This window comes from Buceros rhinoceros, unplaced genomic scaffold (assembly GCF_000710305.1).
Source record: "Buceros rhinoceros silvestris isolate BGI_N320 unplaced genomic scaffold, ASM71030v1 scaffold7423, whole genome shotgun sequence".
Classification (NCBI taxonomy): domain Eukaryota; kingdom Metazoa; phylum Chordata; class Aves; order Bucerotiformes; family Bucerotidae; genus Buceros; species Buceros rhinoceros.
Genome location: NW_010405341.1, coordinates 12090 through 34334, shown reverse-complemented (window position 1 = coordinate 34334; position 22245 = coordinate 12090). Strand labels below are relative to the sequence as shown.

Sequence of the window (22245 nt, the reverse complement as noted above, 5' to 3'; positions counted from 1 at the left end):
GAAAGACTTAAAACATCCCAATTCCTCTGCCCAGGATGCACTGGGTGCACAACCAAGCTGGGAATGGTGTGGCATTCACGCTGTCCCGGTCGAAAGGCTCCTCTAATCTGCTTTCTCCTTCTGCCCCCAGGTATGCGAATACTCGTCACCCTGCTGTTAGATACTCTGCCTATGTTAGGCAACGTCCTCCTCTTGTGCTTCTTCGTCTTCTTCATCTTTGGGATAGTCGGTGTGCAGCTCTGGGCAGGGCTGCTGAGAAACAGATGTTTCCTCGACAGGAATCTTGCCATGTAAGTACAGGAAAAAAATCTCCACCTTTTCTCCCTTTCTCCCTCTCCCCTGCCAGAGAAATCCCGACGGTCAGCAGGGTCAGCGTCCCCCCAGGGTGCAGCCAGAGCCAGATCCGGCAGCACCACAGAGGAGAGCACGACGTGGCTGTGCCGCACAGCCAGCAACGGACTCTTAGCCGGGCTGTCACCCTCGTTCACAGGGTTGGTGGCTTCAAGTCTCTGAGTCTGACTGGGTACTTTTTGCAGGAAAAAACCTACTTATCAGCAAGTTACTGAGGGTTTGGAGAGGCTTTATCATGTTTTTCCCTCTGCACCTGAAGGACCAAGACGTTAGTGGTTTGGATTATCTCTGCCTGAGGAGGCGGAGATCCCTGGCTCTGGGAATGGAAGGATTTAGAACAAACAAAAGCATTACAGCTCTCCCAAAATCACCAGTCTCCAAACTGCAGAGGTCTGGGAGGTTGCCCAGCACACCAGAGCACCTGGCAGGGGCGTGATGAGGTATGGGCAGCACTGAGGAGATGCTGCTGGAACACACACCTAAATCTGTGTAGTGTATTAAGAAAAGGAGCTTGATGTGAACAGCAGACCATCTCTGATGGCATTTACTCAGCCCATCGGAGATGCTGAAGAGCAGAAAATCAATGAGTCCGCTGTGTGCGTGCGCTTCTGCTCCTGCATCTTCATGCTGCAACCCCATGAGCCCTCTCCTGCACCCACTGCAGGTATCTGCTGGTCACCAAGACCTCCTGTCCCTCCAGGGTAACCCCTGAGCTGTCATTCCAAAGCACAAAGAGGGGTGTTAAAGCTGTGCTGGGGTGGCCCCATGGCACAGGGCGGGCACCGTGTGTGGGCAGAGCTTTGAGCGCAGGGAGTGCAGCACTCAATTAGCTTCAGCCAGTCCCTCTCATCTCTTGGAGCAGGTTTCTAAAGCACCGGCTGATTTTTAGTGAAGAGAAGCTTTTAAAATTAACCCCGGGGGGAACGTTAGCTGAGTGCAGATATTAAGCAGGCTCTTACATAATGGCCATTAGCAGCATCAAAGGTGTTGCAGGGTTTTCTTATCAGGGTCTTGGTCCTGGTCATGGAAGGTAAAGTCGGGCTCCCTGTGCTAAGCCTCGGGAGCTGTGTTGGAAGAGGCAGGAGATTGGTGAGAGATCTCCTTCCTGGCTCCTGGGTCCCCTCCAGCAGCAGGGAGTGGGGAGTTTGGGTGGCTGTGGGCTCTCCATGGCCTGTGCCTCACGTCCTGTTGCTCGATGCCATGCTCAGGGATGCTGTGAACAGAGTTCTAGGGAAATTTGGAGAAATGAGGCTTCTGATATACTCATGTTGCAGGACAGGGCTAGTCCAGCCCCGCTGGTGCCAGTATCAGTGTAACAAATGTGGGTTGCTCTGGTATCGTCACCCAGGCTGAAGCTATTGTCCTGGTCTTGTGTTCTTGATTAGCTTTAGACTTGAGAAACCTGGCTGCAATGAACCAGTCCCTCCATCTCCAGCTTGGGGCTTAGTGTGGAAGTTTTGGGGATTCCAGATGCAACTACTTCCACCTTTTCTGCCAGTCCTGATTCATTCTCCTGAATCTGTAGAACCAGACATAGGGATATGGTTCAACCCTGACATGGTCTTTAACACCCCGACATCAAGTTCTACAAAGGGGAAAGGCAGAGAGCGGCAGGAATGGGAAAATCTCTTCAGGGTTACATCCTCCTGCTACTGTACAGTTGGACCAAAATCTACAGTACTGGCCCCAAACTAGCAGGTCCAGCTGACCAGCAGCTGGATGTCTTCTGCCTGTGAAACAGTGTGGAGATCCAGACAAAGTCAAGCCCAGGGTTGGATTGGAGCAGGTCCATCGCTGTGTCCTCATGTTCCATCCCTGCACCGAGCTGCTGTGCTCGGCATCAGTGCTGGAGAGCCCCGACCATCCATCACCTTCCAGGAAGAGCTGCCAAAGAGAACAGAAACCACAAAACCTGCGCCCAGGCATTCAGGATTTGAGTTAAGCTCTGGTTTTGGTTAGAAGTAAACAGAATAGAGCTCTATGGGAAGAGGGGAATGAGATTCTAGTCACTTAGTTTTGTCTGCGAAGTCCCACTAAATCCCAGCGTTGTTGTCCTCAACCCACAATAATGTTCAGCAGCCCTTCAGCAGGTTGTATGGGGCTGGAGGATGGACAGCTGTGCACCCAGGTTGGGGCTGAGCAGGAGATGATCCTGGCTCAGATTGTCCTTGCAGCTCTGTAAAGGGGAAGACCTGACTTGTTGATGAGGCTCACCATGGTGCTGGTGTCAAACCCTCCCAGATGAAAATAGAACTGCTTTAAAGTGAGGGTGAGCATCTGAACACAATCCAGGGTGCAGGGCAAGGAAGGGTCATAGCCCCAGAGTTTTTCTGGAGTAAAGCAAGTGTAAGTGAGCTCAGAGACTGTGTGCTTCTTTGCACACGTGCTGCCAGCAGCTTTCTGGGCCGTTCAACTTTACAGCAGGCATCAGATGGGAGAAGTGACTTTGATTTTGCCATCATTCTTCTTCCTGTGGAAACCTTTTCTCTTCTTGAAAGTTGGCTGCTTCAAGTAAAGAAATTATTTTTAAATGGAGTTCATTCTGATAGGAACTTGGGGCCTTTTGAGGTGTGCTGGAAATATCTCCTTTCTCCCCCTCTTTGGAAGTGGCACTCTTGCAACGCAGTATGCTGGAAGGAGGCTGCTCTATTAAGGACTCTCTTTCCGCAGTGACTTTGAAGGAATTTCAGGCAGTTGCTGGGCTGTTGCAGTAGTGGGTTGACAAGAAATAAGGTGAAGTGGGTCACTGCTGTCTGGGGCATGTGAGAAGCTGTCACTTCCTGGGCAGCCCTGGAGACCGGAGTGGAGCCTTGGAGGTCTCTGATGGTTCTGATGGCATCTTCTAGCACCCTGGGCAGCTTGCTGGCTGGACCATGCTTCCCCTGGCATTGCACAGCAGCGCCAGGATGGTCTCTGCTGCTGTGTAAGAGAGTGCAGAAGATCGCTGACAGTGGGAGCTGATGGGGGAATTTCATAAAAGCCTTGTTGGTTGGTCAGAGAGAGGAAGGCTCAGCATACATGCGTGGGAAGGGCGAGCGCAGCCAGCAGTTTATCTGTAAGATCTCCAGGATGAGTGTCTCCCCCACGCAGCCCCTCTGGCTCCCTCCTGCCATCATGAGCTGCTGTCACTGTAAATAAAGGAACTGGGTCACCCCTGGCTTGTCTGGGTTGGTGCTGCTGGGGCTGCTCCTTGTGTGTTGTTATGCAGGGGAGCATTTTCCCCCTCGTTGAGACTTCCAAGGAACTCAGTGGGTTGGAATCAGGAGAGGGGAAAGAGCCGTGAAGAGCTTTGTATTTACCTAGTGCTGCAGGACAGTTATAATGTGAGCACTTCAGTCTTAATTAACTCGGTACCTGCTTGGCTTTGTACCGCCTTTGGCTCCTCGGTGTTCATAGAGCTGCGAGAAGGCACAGACGGCCAAGACAGGCAACTTTTGAGTTTGTCTGAAAGGTACTTCTGAGTTCTGCTTAATTGCTCCTGCTGGCACCGCTCTGTGCTGCAACGCTGAGTTGTCAGCAGGGTTTCCTCCAGAGAGCAGCCTCCTCTTGCAGGGAACAGATCCTGCCTAGTGCTGGGTTTACACCACCTTTTCTTTTTCCTCTTCTCCTCCTGTGGAAGCAGGACTGTGCTTACTGCATACACCGTCCTCCAGCAGCGGTGGATCATGTCCTGTGTGGGATGGTTGGGCTGAGAGGACTGAGCCTGAGGGAAGGGGGAGCAGAGAGTAATTGTTCAGCGTCCTTTGCCATGGGGGAGAAAGGACTTTCCTGCTCCACTGCTGGGCTTCCTGTACATAGCAGAGAAAGGGAAATACACTGCAAAGCTGCTGCAAGCCCAGAGAAAGATGTGCACTGGGCAGCTGGCCGAGAAAGGGGTGTTAATCCTTTCTAATGTGATAACGAGATCCATCCTGGGGCTGAGGTTCTTATGTCTCTTCTCAGGAGAGCACAAGGGTCTCATGCTTAGTGGATTCATTACCATTAACAAGCTATGTGGATGATGCCGGCTGGCAGGTAACAAGGAAGACAGATTGACTTTTCCTGCACATGGGGGTAGGTGGTCTTGGCAGAGCTAATTAATTTATTTGTGGATGTTGAGGATTCCCTCATTCTTGCTCTCCTTCCTTCTTTCCCCTTTTTGGTTTTGCCAGCAGGGTCATCAAGCAAAGGAACCAGAAAAAAATGTCTTAAATTTGCACTGTTTGCTGGCAGTTAATGTGTCCCTTCACCTCTGTTCTGGGGGTGACGGAACATTATGTAGGTGGCAGGTCCCTCCCAGCTGGCTGGATGCTGCTGGTGTTCCTGTGCCCAGGGCAGACATGGAAGAGGGAAGGGCTTGGAAAGGGCTTGGTAGGAAGTGGCCCCGTGTGACTGATTTTGGCCTGTCATAGGGAGGACTTGTAGCTTGTAAATGATTTTTGGAGGCAATTGCAAAAATGAGCGAAGCAGAGAAAAAGGAGGATGAAATCAGGTAGGCAGCAGCAGACCCAAATGAAGCTTCATCCACCCTTCGCTTTGTTTTCCTGCTTTTATTTTCCTTCCACAGCCACCAAAGTGTGTCATTCTTTTGGTTCTCCAGGGGGTTTGTGCCCAGATCTTCTCTACGCAGCTTATTAGATCACAGCCCGGAGCCTGGAGCTTATTAGGTCCGGAGCCCGGAGCACTGTGTCTGCAGGCAGTATTTCTTCTTCAGCCCAAGGCGTCCTGAATAGTGACTCATGGGAAACACGGAGCCTCTCAAATCTGTGTATGTGGCTCAACAAGGCCTTTCCAGTTGCAATGTGCAGTGACTAGAAAAGCACTGCGTGGGAGGGGGCTTGGTCCTGCAGGTCCCCAGCCTGGTTGTGTTCCTTCTCTCCAATGAAACTGGGTGTGCGGGCTCCAGCAGGATAGGCTGGGATGCTGCTCTGCCCTGGCCAGCATGTCCGGCTGGGGTGGGTATATCAGGGGATCAGAGATTGGCTCTGGGGACTGAAATAAAGATGGTTAATCTGGAACAATCCACATGTGTCAGTCCTGCAGCTGGCAGGACAGACAGCTGCGGAGTCACACGTGGTGCTGAGTGTTGTGTGCGTTGTGCCGTAGTGGGAGATGTGGCTCTCAGGCGAGCTCAAGTGCGAGGTCAGAGCAGAGCATCACGCTGATGCATCAGCCCTTCTGTCTGAGCAGCTCTTCCATGGTCAGTGTTCTTGGCACGGACATACGTGTGTCTGCATCTAAACATGAAACTGCTCCCCGGAAAGGAGCTGGGACAGCCATAGCTGCTAATTCCACAGTCATCCCTCCAGATGGTCCATCTCCATCTGCAAACCCAGCTTTGCTCTGGGTACAATCCTAATTACACTTGCCCACAGGCTGTGGTGAGCTGAGCCTGCCCGTCCTGCCTGCTGCCAAAAGGTGTTTGTGATCAGGAAGCTCCTGGTGTTGGTTGTGGTGGGCTGTTGCTGCCAGGGTGGTGAAGGAAGTAAGTTTTTGCTGAGTTTCACAGCTCCATCTGGCTCTGGAGCAGGTTTTCCTGGAAAATCAGCTGTAGTTTGGAAGAACATGTCACTGGAGTGACAAACCCAGGTCAAAGAGCCTTGGTCAGCGTTGTCTGAAGGGAAATGAGGTAGAGCGAGGGATGTTGCCCAGATCACAGGGGGCTGTTGCAGGACTGGGGGTTCAGTGTGCAGTTTCAGGGTTGCAGGACACTGTCTGAGACTCGCCCCTGGCTGTTTCTGCTGTGAGCACCAGGTTTGGGCATTGAGCTGCCCAGACAGACAGAGGTTTGGGTTTGCATGACTTGTCCCACTGGGGATTTGAGAACTGTGTGAGCCTGAGCTGAAGGTCCAGTTGCTTTGATGAGGAGGTACTGAATGAGACTCCCCTGTCACTGCCTTAGGGACTTGCAGAGTAGCCCTTCGCCTGGAACCCACAAAGTCCTGGTTTCAAGCGTGCTGAAGTCAGCCTGGGGAAGCTGATCATACCCCAGCGTCCTGTGGCCAGGTACTTAGCTGCATCAGGCAGTGCACAGCGTAGTCCAGGCTTGATCTGAGCTCTGGGCGTGTTAGACACCACAGAAAGCCCTGATCCCAGTGTCCGATTTGAAAGAATTCAGAGCTACTGAGCAGCTGCTACTGAGTTTCTTGGCTGGAGACTAGTGGGACCTGAAGGTTTCAGAGGACAATGTCCTTCCTGAGGCTAGGGTGGCTCTGCCCTGGGCTGTGTCAGACTCAGGAAGGTGTCATGGCTGGAAGTAGTGATGTCCTGGGTGTGGTGCAGTCCCCACTGCATTTGAGGGTGCCGGAGCCCTTTGCATCTGCACTGGGTTAGACCTCACTTGGGTGAGGTTGGGTGTTTGTTCTCCTCCTCCCCTGTTTCTTCTCTCAGGTGCCCCAGCTGTCTTTGCCAAAGTCTGCAGCACTCCCAGACACACCCCTGCACCTCGGTGTGTTGTAGTCCTTTGCAAGCCACCACAGGAGCCCCCTTCTGTGTGACAAACTCTGCTGACTGCAGTACCTGATCTTCTAGCAAACACCGGGCGCGCGCAGCACAGCACGCAGCCTTTCCTTCAGCTCATTTCATATGGAAATTTCCTCCAAGCGAAACCAGCTCACGGGAAGGCTTTTAGTCAGACCTGGAGGAAAAACATTTTTTCAAGTTTCTTGTCTCTTGAATATCAGGCGTAGAAACTGGGAAGAAGTTGTTCCAGTTTTGTCTAGAGGTGTGGGAACACTGCAATGGGAAGGGAGAAACAGGTGGGTATGTTTAATTGCCCGGTTCCGCTGATGTGCCACTCTTGCCTGTTCCTGAAGCTGGATGAAACACCGACACCGATCTCAAGTAATTCTGTGATGGAGGAGAACCAAATTCCCTGGGAACGTTGCTTAGGGTTTGTTTCCCCTTGGCTCCGTCCTGCAGCAATCACTGACTCAAAGTGTAGGTTCTGAGTGACTCCTGCTTGATTCAAGGGTTTGGGGGAGCAATTTCAAGCCATTGTGTGGAATGACACCAGTTTGCTACTCATTAGAGCCAAATTTATTCAATGGTGAGGTACATTCAGAAACATTACAATACAGCCGTCCTGTCCTGAAGAATTACCTGTGTATCTTCTCCCCGCATCTTGCTTGGTTGTGCAATTGTGTGTTGCCTTTCCTGGATCTCCTGACGGATGATACAGCATCTTAGATCCCTGCAGCTCTGACCACAGCAGGTCAGGTCTGCTCTAGGACTTGGCACTTTCTCATTTTGAGCAATGAGTGCCGGAGGCTCTCTAACGCTGATCAAACAGCATGAGGGGTCCTGGGCTCAGCTTGCTCGCTGCTCTGCCCCAGAGCATCCCGGGGAGAAGAGGCACATCCCTGCCATGCTGCAGTTACAGCACTTGCTTATCTTGGCTGTACCAGAGCCGTAAACTTTATCCAGGCCCATTAACTCAGCTCTGCAGTGAGCATCCCGTTCCTATTCCTGTGGCTCCTTCCTTGTGTAAGTACCGAAGGAATTTGCGGTGGCCTATGGCTGGGTGTCTCCTTTTTCAAGCTCAGCGCACTCATCATGGAGACATGCTGAGGGGCAGATTTATTGAAAAGCTGCTTTGCCATCCGCTCTTTTGAAGCATGTTCTGAGCATCAGAAGAGTCATCTTAAAATCCTTAGATAAAAAGAAAAGGCTCCTTACATTTTTGGGAAGCACTTGGTCTGCCCAGATTTTTCTCTATGCTCTCTTGTTTCACCTTTCATCTGCCCTGTTTGCTTGGGGAAACTCAGGGTGGTCTTTAACTGATGGCTCTCTGGTGCCTTAGAGGATGCAAAAAGCTTAGTAGGCAAAAGTAGGGGACGATATCCCAGCTGTGGCTTGCTGTCCCCAGTCTGATGTGGCTGAAGGATGACCAAACCAGGGCCAGAAACCAGCTGCTGTTGAAACAAAGGAAGTATCAAGGTTCTCATGCTTCTCTTTCTTCCCCCTCCAGGACGTACAACCTTACCTTCCTGCATCCGTACTACCGGACGGACGAAGCGGAGGAGAACCCTTTCATCTGCTCCTCGCACCGTGAAAACGGCATGCAGAAATGCTCCAACATCCCAACCAGGAAGGAGTACAAGGTGGAGTGCACCTTGAGCATGGACTCCTACACCCCAAGTTTGTACAACCCTGACTTCAGCAGCAGGAACGCCTGCATAAACTGGAACCAGTATTACAACGTATGCATGGCAGGGGACGTAAACCCGCACAACGGAGCTATCAATTTTGATAACATTGGCTACGCCTGGATAGCTATTTTTCAGGTAGGAGTCTCCTCCAGCTTTTTCTGTTTCTTTTTTGTTTTGTCATCTTTTGCTTGGAAAGATTTTGAGAGATGCTTTAGAGGACAAAATAATTTGCTCACACCTGCATGAGAGTGGAAGTAAAGACACATTGAGTAAATGAATCGGGCAATAACCTGCACCAATGTTGGGGGAGAGCGTTTGGAGAGAACAGCCGTTTTCTCACTGCGTCTCAGAGGAGGGGGAAAATGCTGTTTGAGACAAAGTACAGCAAGTTCTAGCACTGCAAATCAGACCGGGATTTTTGAGGGGCAGGGTCTTTATTGCTGTAGTATCAGGAGATGGCGGTTGGTGTCAAAGCCCTTAAGCAAGACTTAATATTGCTCTAAAATGTAGGAACTGGCTCGCTGGCATGGTTTGGGCATGATTCTGGAATTACAGGGTTATACTGGTTAGGGTGGTATGCTGGAGGGCAGGCAAAATCTGTTCTGGCTGGAATGCCCGTGAAGAGGTTCTACTCACGTGGAATTGGAGTCTCTTGCTTCACACCCACACAGCCTCTAGAGACCACAGAGCTTCTGGCTCAGACCAGGGGAGCCTTTACAGGTGACAAAAACACTCCAGCAGCTGAAGCATTTTCAAAGCATTTGAAATATTTGAAGTGTTTCGGAACATTGGATAGCTCAGCTACGCAGTCCAGAGGCTGCCGTCCCCTAGGGCTCGCCTATTTTAAACGATCCAGACACTGTTTTCCATTTTTAATTTGCACTTTCCGATTTTAATACAAATTTCTCTATGCTTTTGGCTAGATGCCCTCTTTCATTTAGTCCTCCTGAAATGGAGGTGACATCTATTCCTAAAAGAGAGAAAAAGTCTCCTTTTAGTTCTGTTAATGATGAATAATTACTTGTTCAGAGCTCTAAATTCCATTTATGATTTTCCCTCTAGTTTCATATTATAACATAAACTTGGTAACTTTCAGTTTCTCTCGGGGAGTTGTAGAGGGGCAGTTGCTTGGTCTGAGCATCTTGTTTGCTCTCCTGCTGTCACAGTGGCACACCTTGAATCACAGTGCTGCTGGTGTCAGGCTTCAAACCCAATCCTCAAGGGTTCAGATAGATGCCAAGCCTCTACTTCAGCCACGGCTTTTAAAATGTTGTGGTTCTTTCCTGAAATTAGTGTGTCAGGAGAGCAGCTGCCACAATAATTTTGAATATTCCTGACTGCTAGTGAGTGTTGCATAAAGGGAAGAGGGAAATCAAAGCACGGGTAGTAGATAGGTCCATGGCTGTACTCACATTCTTTTTCTGCTCTTGCAATAGCTCTTTGACAGAGCTTGATGGATGGGCCCAGGAGGTCCTGTCTGGCTCCCACCATGGAGCAGCAATGTTCTTGCCAGGGTCAGGGCAGAGGGCAACGCATTGCAGAGCACCTGTGCCCTAGTGCAGTGAGAAAGAGCAGGTGCTTCTCGAGAGGTCCTGCCTCCTTTTGATTTCCAGAGCCTTTTTGCAGGCTGCAAGTTTTCATTTCATGTTGGTATTTCTTTCCCTCAGCCTGAAAATGTACCGTTTTAACCCAGGAAGAACACACCAGCCACATGAGAGGTTTTAACTGATTCCTTTGGGCAGAGCAGAGTGTCTGGCAAAGTTGGATGCTGTATCCGTAGATCATTTTGGCAGCTGCCGGGAGGTTTATGATTGGTTTTAGTGCTGCTTAGCCCATCCAAATGCTAAAGAGTTTTTCCAGCCAAAAACTCTTCTTACGTGTTGATTCCTTTTAGAAGTAAGGACTCACTTTTAGAAGCTGAAAACAATGTGACTTCAGGTATGGAAAGAGTAAATCATTACTGCAAGAGGTGAGATGCTAAATCAAAACAATTAAGCAGAGAACAATTAACAAATAAAGCTCTTGAGCTGTGCTCTCATAACATTTAACAGTTGAAGCTGGGTAGCACCAGGTCAGCAGCTAGATGGGGCCTCAAAGTAGGTAGTGCAGAAAGCAGAACTGATGGGGTTAGTAGCTCTGGAGTTTCCCTGTGATTTGGTATTGAATTAGTGGGCAGAATGCACTCTGCTGTGCTGGGCATGAGACAGGTCCAATCGCCCTGATCCCTTCTGGGGAATAATGAATACGTGGCACTTTGTGAGAGTTATAAAGGTGGACTGAACCTCAAGGTCTGGCAAGTCTGCAGTTTGCATAATGGCAATCTTAGGACTCGGCTGGATAGAGCATCCTTCCGAAAGGAGTTGGAAATCTACTGTGGTTGAAGAGCTGTCAGGAGGGAGGTTGGTGAAATGAGCTCCACAGGTGAGGTGCAGAAGGAAGCTGCCAAGTGCGGTGACTGCAAGCCATGCCCAAGAGCTTCCAAGGCACAGTTTGATACCGTGCAGGCTGTAAACAAACCGGACCAAACACAGGCTTTGACAGGGAGATTTGAAGACCTCCACTCCAAAACATCCCCTGTGAATGATGTGCCAAGGTATGGCCAAGCTCTTTCAGTGTGGATTTAAGCAGCCAAGATCAAAGACATGTAACTTCATCGCAGTGATCTTGAACTTGCAAGTAACCCGGCACGTGGAAGCAGGTTGTACCAAAGAGTGAAATGCAGTGTTGCTCTTCCAAGTAGAAGGGTAAGTCAGAAGCATCAGATAGGAGAACCAACCTGGTGCAGATAAAAATCTCAAAGACAATGGCTGCATCTATGGGTGTTTGAAAGGATGGTAATTCCTTATGTAATCCTGCCAATGATTCATGTTTTTATTCCCCTCATTGGTTGTGTAATAGGCTAATTCATGTATGTATTTGTTACAAAGGCACGTTCAATGGCAAATTATGTGAACTAATTAGCTTATTACAGAATAAATGAAAGGAGATGGAACCTAAATTAACTGTGAGGTTTGGCATGATATTAAGATCCCTTTATTGCACATGAATTTCAGCCGCCACAATAAGAGCAGTAATTACAGGTATTGTTGTCACACTGCAAATGATGAATTACCCACCTCACCAAAGTCCGATTTAATTTGAATAACTGACAGTCTCAGCGGAGCAACCAAAATGCTGTGACCTTCCCATCCAGCAGTCTCGGTGTGGCCAGACCCCCTGTTAAAACACGAGGGGCTTGGATGGATGGTAAGACACACAGCTTGGGAAGAAGAGAGGATTTAGGCTTCTTTGCAACCACAGAACCATTGCTTGGAGGATTTCACATCTGACTTGCAGAAAAGTAAGACCTATAACGGGATTTTTCCTCGGGAGACAACACTCCTGTTGAAACTAGCAAGGCAAAGCTGAAGGAGCAATAACCATCAAGTAGGCAGAACCAAGATGAGATCAAGGGAAAAGCTGCTTCTCTGTGCCTCCTTCCAGGATGTAGTTGGAAGGGATGAATTTTGAAGGGGAAAAAGTGACATGGACATTCCAGGAAATGTCCATCCAATAGAAGAGAGGAGATTCGTCTGGCAACTTAGAGGGACTATGACGCTGCTGGGTTGGCTGATCTACCTCTCCTATGGCCTCTTCACTCGTTTCAGAAGCAGTTGTGTTTTCTAAGGGCCTTCCTTAATGAAAGACCCTCCTGAAATCAGTCCCTGGATGCAGCTCTCAGATCCATGATTCTGATTCTGGCTTCTGTTATTCAGCACATACTGCTTCTACGAGGGTTTGCTTAAGAAGACATCTCAGTTAACGAGTTAATCAAGTCATACAAGTAACACATCTCTGGCCCATCACCAGGAAGCCCTAGGCAAGGGAATTCTCAGAGGAGACTGTTTTGCATTCAGCAGCCCCCTTGCTGCTGTCAGGAAAAAAAAAAAGCCTAGCTGTGTTCACGAGAGAGCTGAAGACAGCCCAGCAGGCACACAACATGATGAGAATGCTCAAGAAAGGAAAAGCTGAATCACCTCCTGAAGAAAGCTGTCTGGAAATAGAGCTGCATTAAAGGAACTGACAGCAGCAGCAAGAGCTCAAGGTGTTATCTCGATAGTGTGCTCAGCTGGAGAACTTCTCTTTGCACCTGGTCCCACCAAAGCCTGGAGTATGGTACAGCCATGAAGGTGTGGTGAGCAGGTTGGAGAGAACAAGCTTGGGGTGGGAAAAGTAGGGGAATTGATGCCACCCACTTCTTCCTTCATTTGTCCTTCTGCGGTGGCAGGCTGCTGGAGCAGATGTGACAGCTGGCAGTGACAGCCGGGTGCCACCTGCCCAAATAGCCCTTTGGTTCAGATGTGCAGTTGCCTCTCTGTGGTCTAGCTTGTCAAAAAAGCCCCTGGGAGCTTGTGAGACCTGTCGCCATCCCGTCAAGGATTTACTCTTTTTGACCTTGTGCGATGTGCTGAGGAGGGGCTTGTCTTGCCTCCCCGTGCTGCCTCAGCTGGGATCTGCACCCCGCTAGCGGTGCCGGTAGATGGGCCGGCGAGGAGGGTGCAGGGCTTGGGGGGAGGTTTCAGGTTTGGAAGAAGGAAGGTTCATTTGTCTCATCTCACTGTTGTTTCGTGCCCTGATCGGTTCCACAGCCATTGTCCACAATGTTTCAGCCTCTGTTCATCTTGACTGAAATCCTTCCCTGAGGATTCCTCCCTTGCCTGGAAATTTTTCAGCTAAATTTGTAATAAATCTTCCATCTGAATTAAAGGAAAAATTATCTGCGCTTCAATGAGCTTCTGCTGTGGCCAGACACATTAGCTTGGAGAGTCTCTCCTCACCTGTACTGCCTCTTGGTCGAGAAAAGATCTGAGGAGATGACCTGGAGCTCTAACATTGCTTTCCCATCGAGTAAGCACAAACCTCTGCTCTGGAACCTACTGGCAGGGTCATTCCTCTTGGTTCCCACTCGCACATCACCCTTCTGGCTGGGCTGTCACTCGGGTGGATGTTAATAGGGACCTTTTGGGGGCCTATTTTTCTCGGTTTGTGGCTGGAACATCAGTCAAGTCCCCTGGCAGCTTGCCTGTCTGCTGCAGCCCCTGTGCTTCCACTTCCTCCAGTCTGAAGTATCTTGGGGAGCAGCCAAAAGGTGCCTGAAGCAGGAGGAAGCGAAAGAGACGGAGGCTTCCAACTGCAATTGTATCTGTGTGCAACACGTAGGTTTGGGGGCCGTGATTTTGAGCAGCAGCTGTCACGCTGTGTGCCCGTGTTCTCAGAGTTCATTGAGTAGATAATTCTTTAGCCAAAAGGATTTTTTTTTTTTTTTTGTCAAATTGTTCGTTCTTTAAACTGGAGATGTGTCAACAATGCTTATCTGTGCTGACTCTGGCAAGAAGAGAGTCCTGACCTTTTCATTTCCACTGCCTCAAGATGATGCTTTGTTGCTCGACTTGAATCTGTTTTGGCTCACCAAAAATATTTCCCTCTAAATGATGGGGTTTGAGTTTTGTTGGTGTTGCTTTTTTTTTTAATTTGGTCAGTCAAACAAACAGCATTTTCTGCATTTGAAGAGCTCTTGTGCTGAGTACCCAATCTAAAAATACCCAGCCCCTTTAAAGCATCTCAGAGGGTGCTTCCAGAGGATTAGCTGCTTTTGAAAAATCTTCTTTGTTTTGGAGAACAGAAGGAATTGTGCTATATGGGACAAGTCAGAGAGGCTGTCCTGATTCCAGGACTGGGCCCACTAACCCATGGAGGAGGTATCGGAGGGACCCACAGAAACTTGCTGCAACCGTGGTAGGTTTGGAAGGGTTTCATCCCACCTCAGCCCCAGATTCTTGGATTCGGTACAGAAAGAGGGGTGTCTGCAGCAAGCCCTGTCCTAACCTGGTGTCAGGTGATGGAAATGTTACTGCTCTTGAGGTATGTTAACAATTCTTACAGGGAAGTCTTAGCTTGGTTTGATTGCCCCAGACCTGCTCCAGGATCACCTTGCACTGAGTTGCACACAGCCTACTTGTATGCCAAGCCACGGGGTCAGCTCCTGATGTCCCCACACAACTGTCTCTGCAGGCTGCGTTGAGCTGGAGAGCAAGACCCTGCACCCACTCTGACTGGTGTCAACGGGTGAAGCTTGGACACTTGGACACCCACAATGTGTTGTGTCACAGGACTGCACGGAGGACAAGTTGTGCTTGAAGCTGTGCACCCTTGTCCTTCATGGTCTCTAATATAATCTGAAATAAGGTGTAATTATATGAATATAAAAAATCTTTGCTTTCTGCATTAGGGCCAGTGCCCCAAAATGCTGCCGTGTTCCAGACAGTGGTGTCTGGAGAAGCGCTGTCACTCGTGTGATGGCTCTGTGCTACATAAATCTGTCAGCAAGGATCTCAGTCTGACTTCGAGTCCCTTCTCCTCATCGCAGACTTGCAGCTTTGCTCTGCTATAAAACTCTGATTTATTTGCTCTCTCTGTGATAATGGACTCATTATTGCTGAAGCTAAACAGTTAAATACATTCCCTGTGCATAAGATACTTTACACAAACATTGAAAGCAGAGGATAATTATCCCAGTAAATCAACCCCCCAAATACGGGCTGAGCTGTGATTTGTTCCGAGCAGCAGTCATCTGAAATCGGTGATGGTTTTGCTGTCGGATGAAGATCTTGCATTATTTAGTGTGAAAGGGAGAAAGAGCAACTAACCTTCTCTTCATAGCAAAAGTTGTGGAGGTCTTATGCCGTTTTTAAGCTCCTAGATTGATTTTCATGAGGTTTTGGGCCACCAATAACAGTATCAGTGACACGTCCAGTTTTATTGCATGCAAGCTCTGCTTTCCTTGGTAACGCTGACTGGAGATCACGTTGAGGTGGAACAAATCTGAGAGGTCACGAGTCCAAGGCATGCGAGGTTGCGGAGTTTCCTTTTTTCTGTTTTCCAGGGCCACTTTTCAGAGCAGATGCTTTGAGAGACTCAATTTATAGAGAAGTATAAAGTCAGGTCGGGCAATAAGCAGGACCTCAAAGTGAAGGGAAAAGCATCTGGTCAAAGGACGAGGTTAGTTAACAACACGTGTCACGAGGAAATAATTAAAATTGTGAACTTGACTTCAAAACTAATGGTTTGATTAGCTGCATATGGAAAAGGAATGCTCCATTATTCGCTGGTCAGTGCTTGCTGGCCAAGTCAATACGCCGGAGAGGGTAGAATACGTAGATAAGAGGCTTTCAGAAATGAATACTGGAGCCTTATAAAACTTACTGAGCCCATCACAGGAATTAATAGCTCTCACCATTTATATCATTGGATCTTGTCTTGATGAGGTTTATAAAAATAAAAAAAAAAACCCTTGCAGCAGGGCCAGGGAAATGATGAGATAAAAAGTAAATAAAACCAGATAATCATGGCAGTCCTGTTGGGTTCAGCATAATTGATTTTGATGCAGATAATGCCCAGCTTGTCCCCAAAGGACCCAATTTAGGCCACAGTAAAAGAGGCTGAGTGCAAATTATAGGCATCAGTTAATGAACGTTTCTAATGGTTTGGAAATGCTCAGGTTTCTCTCATCTCCATCTCACCTCCCGCTTCAGCCAGGCAGCGAGATGAACCAGCACCTGCACTTCTGGAATCAACCACCAAGGAGATGGCGGTTTGCCAGAGTCAGGGGGGTTGATCCAAGTGCGAGACGCTGATTTTGGTCCCTGTCCTTAGGGAGGGCGTCTCCACAAATGAAGTTGGCTCAAGTAACTGTGGAAGCGAAATCTTGCCACGAGAGGGATCAGGCCGCGGGCTAGGCTGGGGTTTTGGATGCTGTGCGGTCGGTTCTTGGAATCTTCTCAGCTTCGCTTCACACAGTAATTTCCCGAACGTCCCTCGATTGATGAGCAGCCCCTCAGGGTTGATCTCTGTCTGCAGCAATCCCTCCAGCACCAGCCATTAGTGCTCTCTAATACACTGCAAGTAATTCAGGGTTTGATTTTACTAATTAAAGTAGTTTGGGTTGGAGTTGGGGTATTTTTTTTTTCCCCTGGATGATTCTTTTTTCTTAACTGACACTAAAGCAAAAAATAGCCTGCCCTTGAATGGATTATAGCCAAAACTTGCAAAAATTTTGGCAGAGCTCAAAGACAAGGTTTTTTTATGATGAAAACTTCTTGACATAATGAAAGAAATTATTCTGCAGAGACCTTTGAGGTGACCCCAGAGAAAAACAATGCAAACCTCCAGTCTCCCTGGGAACAATGAGGAGGTCTGAGTTAATTGTCAGTGTCTTTAGTCAACATTTCCCTCATGATTTTCACTCTGGAGTTTTAGATTGATTCCTATTACCTTGACTAGAAGACCTGATGCTGTCCCCAATTATGCTACTATAAATCAAATGAGTATCTTTGTTACAAGTGATGAAATTACTGTGGCGTGAGCACAGGAATGGAAGATGAGAATTGCAGAAGAGAAGACCAAAAAAACCCCTGATTGTCCACTCTCATCCTGCTGGTATTCACCATATCGTGGTGATCAGGGAGCGCCTGGCTAGGGGCTGTGTGGATGGTGTCCAAGCCAAAGATCAATGAAGTCAAACCCTGTCTTTATAGTCACCTGAGTGAGCTTTCTGTTCTTGCGGTGATGGAAGAAAGGATCAGACACAGGACTCGGGGTTTTAGTACTCAGCTTCGTGGGTATTACTGGGGGACAAATGATTATCCCATGCCTGCCCGTGCTCTGTAAGAGGTAAAGAACTGAATGAGCAGAGAAGGAGAATCAGACTGAGCATCGCACAGGGGCTCTGCTGGGTTAGAGGACAGCTCTGTGCCCTGCCCGGAGCCTCAGTCCTTTGAAGGCAAAAATCATTTCCCCACGCTGAGGGGCAGCAGCTCCTTTCCCACTGGGTCTGCAGCGTGGGATTACAGTTGGCAGCACCTTCAGGACAATCCTGCCAATCATCTTAATTGACTCTCAGCTATTTCCCCACAGCTGCCAGTTTTAGTGTGCCACGGATCTTGCACGGCTTTTTCTTCAGAGCGGAATTAGGAAACGCATTTCTTGCCCTCTTATCTCTGTTGATAAATAAATGTATGTTGCATTTATTGGGAGCATTGAACTGCTACATTTGGAGACACTGTTTAATATGTCTGTCTGTGAACAACCATGGCTTGAACAGAATTTAATTACTGAGAATGGAGTGCTGAGATTGGAAGGCACAAGAAAGGTGCTCCAGGTCCTTGGAAGATGTCTATAAAGGGCTTGGAGGGCCAAATGCTGGCACTGCTGTCAACTGGATTAATCAGATTGGAAACTGAAGAGAGGAGGAAGTAATTTCTGCTTAGTGAAGTAGGTGATACTGCATTCAGGGTGCCCCAAGGGAGGAACAGTTTGCAAAGCAACACTGAAAAAATGTCTCCGTGTTCTTGGAAGAACCGCTGGAGTTGCTAACTTTCCCTCCAAGTTCGTCTGGTCCAAGAGTGAGTGTGTAGGATCAAACTGTGCATTGCAGCAGTGAACCCCAGAACAGTGCAGGTGCCTTTGACTTGGTTCCAAACAGAGTTTAGTTTGCAGTGTATATAACCAGCTGTTGGCAAATTCAGATGGTCTGGCTCCCATTTACACCCAGGCCTTGCTGGGGATATGCAGTGAGATCCTGGAGCAGGTAAAAACATGCTTGTAAAGTCATTCAGAGCACTTTAAAGGACAGCAGGAAAGAAGTATGCGGCATGGCAGGAATCGGGCTGCAGGAATCACTGTTTCAGTGCAGACAGGTAGCTGCACGTGTGTGTCATCCTGCGTTTCTCCAAAGCAGTTTGATTAGAAAAAGAAGGCAGATGTCTGTGAGGCCACTCTCTTGCAGGATCATTCTTGCTCACAGACCGCCGGCAGCTCAGGAGTCCTTTCCCTAGGTAACTGCTGCCTTTATATTGGGGCATGAGTCCAGGAATGAATCCACAAAGACGTCAAACAGGAGAACAAAAGCCCAGCGGTCTCCTTATCCCTCCTGTATCCCTTTGGTTTACAAGCAAGTAGTAAATAATGCAAATTCTAATTACATCTCAAATATTCCGAGAGCCAGATGAGCATTTTCAGCCCTCCAGAGGAGAAATGTGGTGTGTTGATTGATTCTTGCTGAAAACGCTGTCTAGCGTGCAAGAAAAATACCTCTCTAACGGTTGGTTGGCCCTCGCTCTTGTCTCAGCAGCTGTTTCCCAGGTGGGAAGCTGGCAGTGCCTGCAGAAGCCCAACAGCAGCCCTCAGGTAACTTCTTTTGTAGAGAGGGCTCCGTGTTTAATCATTTTAATACATTTGATTTGAGGCATACCAGCCAAATGCAAATTCCGTGGTGTAGCCAATACGTTTGGAGTCCCTGGGTTCATTTTTCATCCCCAAGTGTCAATGGATGGAGCACCTGCTGCAGCAGCCTGGGCTGAAATGCCCATCCAAAGAGAGGGGAAGGGAGGGAGAGGACTTTGGACAGCACAGAGGAGGCTGTATCCTGGAGTTAGTTAGCCTGGAGCAAAGGAGGCTCCGGGGAGACCTTCTGGCTCTGACAACTCCCTGACAGGGGGGTGAAGCGAGGTGGGGTCAGTCACTTCTCCCCAAGAACAAGCGACAGGACGAGAGGAACCGGCCTCCAGTTGTCCCAGGGGAGGTTGAGGTTGTCCCTGAGGAGCCATTTCTGTCCTGTTGGGGTTGTGCAGGCGTGTCCCAGGCTGCCCAGGGCAGTGGTGGAGTCCCCATCCCTGGAGGGGTTTCCCAGCTGTGTGCAGGTGCTGCTGAGGGACAGGGGGCAGTGGGGACCTGGCGGTGCTGGGGGACGGGGGGACTCAGGAGCTTGAAGGGTTTTTCCAACCTGAACCATTCTGTGATTTGATTTGATTTGATTTAGCCTTGTGTCATCCCCCACCTAGATCCCTCGAGTTTCCCCATGAACCTACACAGGCGTCGAGCGCACGAGCTGACCGGCTGCTCTGCACAGCCCACGCAGGCAAGGAACAAATGTGGCAGGAAAGAACTATGCTCACCGTAAATATTTCAATCGCATTAAAGGAGAGGCAGAAAAGGGCACTTTGTGTTTGATTGCATGTCCTGTTCACACTGCTGAACAGATTAATTACTGCCTGTCTGCCCAGACAGCTTAACCCCTTCTCAGACTCCAGGGTGAGTAACAGCGCTTGCATCTCCGCCAAAAAAAGGGCATCTGTTGATGAAAACTTTCTACCACAGATTGATTTCTGGGGTTCCTGTTGACCAAAAGCATTCCTTTGGGCTTTGTGAGACCCGTGCCCCTGAAAGCACGGTGTTGCTGTCTGATCCCCGCTCATCACTGCCCAGCGGGGTGGGTGTGGCCCGGAGAATATCTGATCCCTGTGCCAAAGGACAGGAGAGGCGGGTGCAGATGGTGCAAATGCAGCCCCGATCGCTCAAAGCCTCCAGCGGTGCCGACAGAGGCGAACAGCTGCAGAGACGGGTTTTATCTGCAGGTCGTATTCATCTGTTGTGGCTTGGAGCTGTATTCCCTGTACTCACCACCTTCTCGCTCCGCTGTGTGGTGTGTGTTAAGCTACAAGTGCTTCGGCGTGGGAAGAGGGTTTGAAAACTCGCTGGTAAGACAGCGCCACGTTTTACTTTAGGTGAGAGGCATCGAGAGTAGGTAGCAATTCTCTTCCAGCACCTGAGAGCTGATGCAAGGTGCTCTGACAGTCTGAACTGGGAGAACTGTGAGTACTGATGGTCATGTGTACGGCTGTGGGTGTGTGTACAGCGATGGTCGTGAGTACAGAGATGCTCATCCCTTTGTAGATCTGCTCTTGTACCAAAGCTCCATGTCTAGGAGCTTCTTCCAGCTCCTTGAGTAAAAAAGGAGAAAAGTGGCAAGGATTCGTGTCTGATTTCCCTGCAAGTGTTTTGCCTTAGTAAATTCAGGGAGGAGCTTTGATTTTGATGGAAATGGTGCTGGAATTTCAGCTCTAGGACTAGTAGCACTAGAATTTGGGTATGTTTTATCTAAATAAAAAGCGTAAATCACGTGGCAGGATTCGCTTTGCTCTGCACAGCCTGTGTGGCGTTAATTAAATCCTCAGCTGCATTTTCAGCGGAAGGAAGACTGAGAAAACGAGTATGAAATCAGTTCTACATTTAATTAAAGTAACTCTCCTCCATTCAGATGCTTTCCCACTATGATATTGGGGATGCAGTTGCAGTGGTGAACCAGTTGGAATCACAAAGAAATTGGTTTTACAGAAACAAAATTGTCTTAAAATCTTGGGAATTTCATGGGTAACGTTACAACACCAGGAACCTGAGGTCTCTGCACAGAGGTTCATAATCCCTCCCTGGACTTCCTTGCAGTGGCTCAGAATCAGCGTTTGAGATGTTTTATTGTAATGTTTTATCATTTTAATCGTACCAGATTCCTGAGGAAACCTCAGCCCAGTCCTTTGCTGCTATCCTAAGCCAACTGGGAGAAGAACTGCCGCAGGTCTGGGTGGATCCTGGGAGGTGCCGGAGCGATGAGTACCGGCACAGTCAGATTGATGTTTCCTAACATTTTGGTTGACTCTTGTTCTTACACTTTCTTTCTCTGTCTTCCTGTAGGTTATAACCCTGGAAGGATGGGTTGACATCATGTATTATGTGATGGATGCACATTCTTTTTACAATTTTATATATTTTATATTGCTTATAATAGTAAGTATGAGCTGTGAGATGCTCCTGTTCCTTGTCCTTGTGGGGTAAAGTCGTTCCCTGGAAGAGCCAGCCAGGATTGGGAGTGGGAGACCTTACTCCTGCCATAAAGCGTAATCATGCAGGTCGTGATTAGTGCTGTGGGGACAGATTATTGGCTACACCAGTCCTTTTTAGTGTCACATGTGATGCATAGTCACAGCTTGTCAAGCCATATGGTCTTCCCTCCCTCTTACTCTCTCAGTCTTGGTCTTGTCACCTTGATGCATCCTAACGATTGTGCCTTGGCCAAGCAACTGCTAATCAGAACAAAAACTGGTGAGGCTGTAGCTGTTCTTCCTTTCACCTCCTCAATGTGCCAGAGGGCACCTCATTTCAATGAAGGGCACACAAACTGTTGAACTTTACGTAAGTCCTTTGAATAAGAGTAATAACAGCAGAGCACCTTCCCGAGGTCTCCCAGTGCTGTTGTTCCTAAAACCAGAGCACTACCCACAGGAGAGGCTGGAAGTTGCCTTCAGAAGCTGCCACTCCATGTTAGCAAGGCTCGTTCTTTTTTTTGCAATGGATGCAATCTTTACTAGGGCTCTACATCTGCAGAAAAGTCACACGTATAAGTCAGGAGGAGAGCAGAGGGAAAAGTGCCATGTCGATGTCAGGCAGGACATGGGACAGAGGCACTTCAAAGTGCTTTTGTGGCTGGATATTCTTTATATCTAACCCCATCCTCGTCAGTGTGGTTTTGAAGGCCCTGAGAAGTCAAACCACCACAGCTCCCGGCACCAGTGAGAGAGGCTTGGATCAGAGCAGTGCGGGCATTTCCCAGTCATTACTGGGTAGCGTTCTGAAGGCAGGGAGTTTTGAGCCTTTAGCAATGGGCCATGCCTAGCAGAGATTTACACTCTGCTTTTTGAGCCCTTCTCTCCATATGGATCCTTGCAGAAAAGCCAGAAGGTGACTAATCTTCAAGTCACTTGGAGCGGGGAGTGGCACCCTTGCTGCTTCTCAAAAAGTATCCAGGCCAGTATTACAAACCGGAGAGTAGCGCTGCAAACCATCTCCCAGTGGCTTCCGCTGAGGATTCACCAGACAATGGTCCAGATTAAATCCA

At 48.8% G+C, this 22245-nt stretch overlaps 1 protein-coding gene across 1 annotated transcript in view; it reads left to right on the top strand.

The window, feature by feature from the left end:
- The window catches only part of LOC104491294 (voltage-dependent T-type calcium channel subunit alpha-1H-like), a gene marked incomplete at both ends in the record, with an annotated part of 41465 nt that overhangs the window by 12808 nt on the left and 6412 nt on the right, over window positions 1-22245 (top strand). Inside the window, 3 exons of the mRNA XM_010133681.1 lie at window positions 131-290; window positions 8300-8615; window positions 21045-21137. Coding sequence (XP_010131983.1) covers window positions 131-290; window positions 8300-8615; window positions 21045-21137 — 569 coding nt within the window. The remainder of the gene's footprint in view (window positions 1-130; window positions 291-8299; window positions 8616-21044; window positions 21138-22245) is intronic.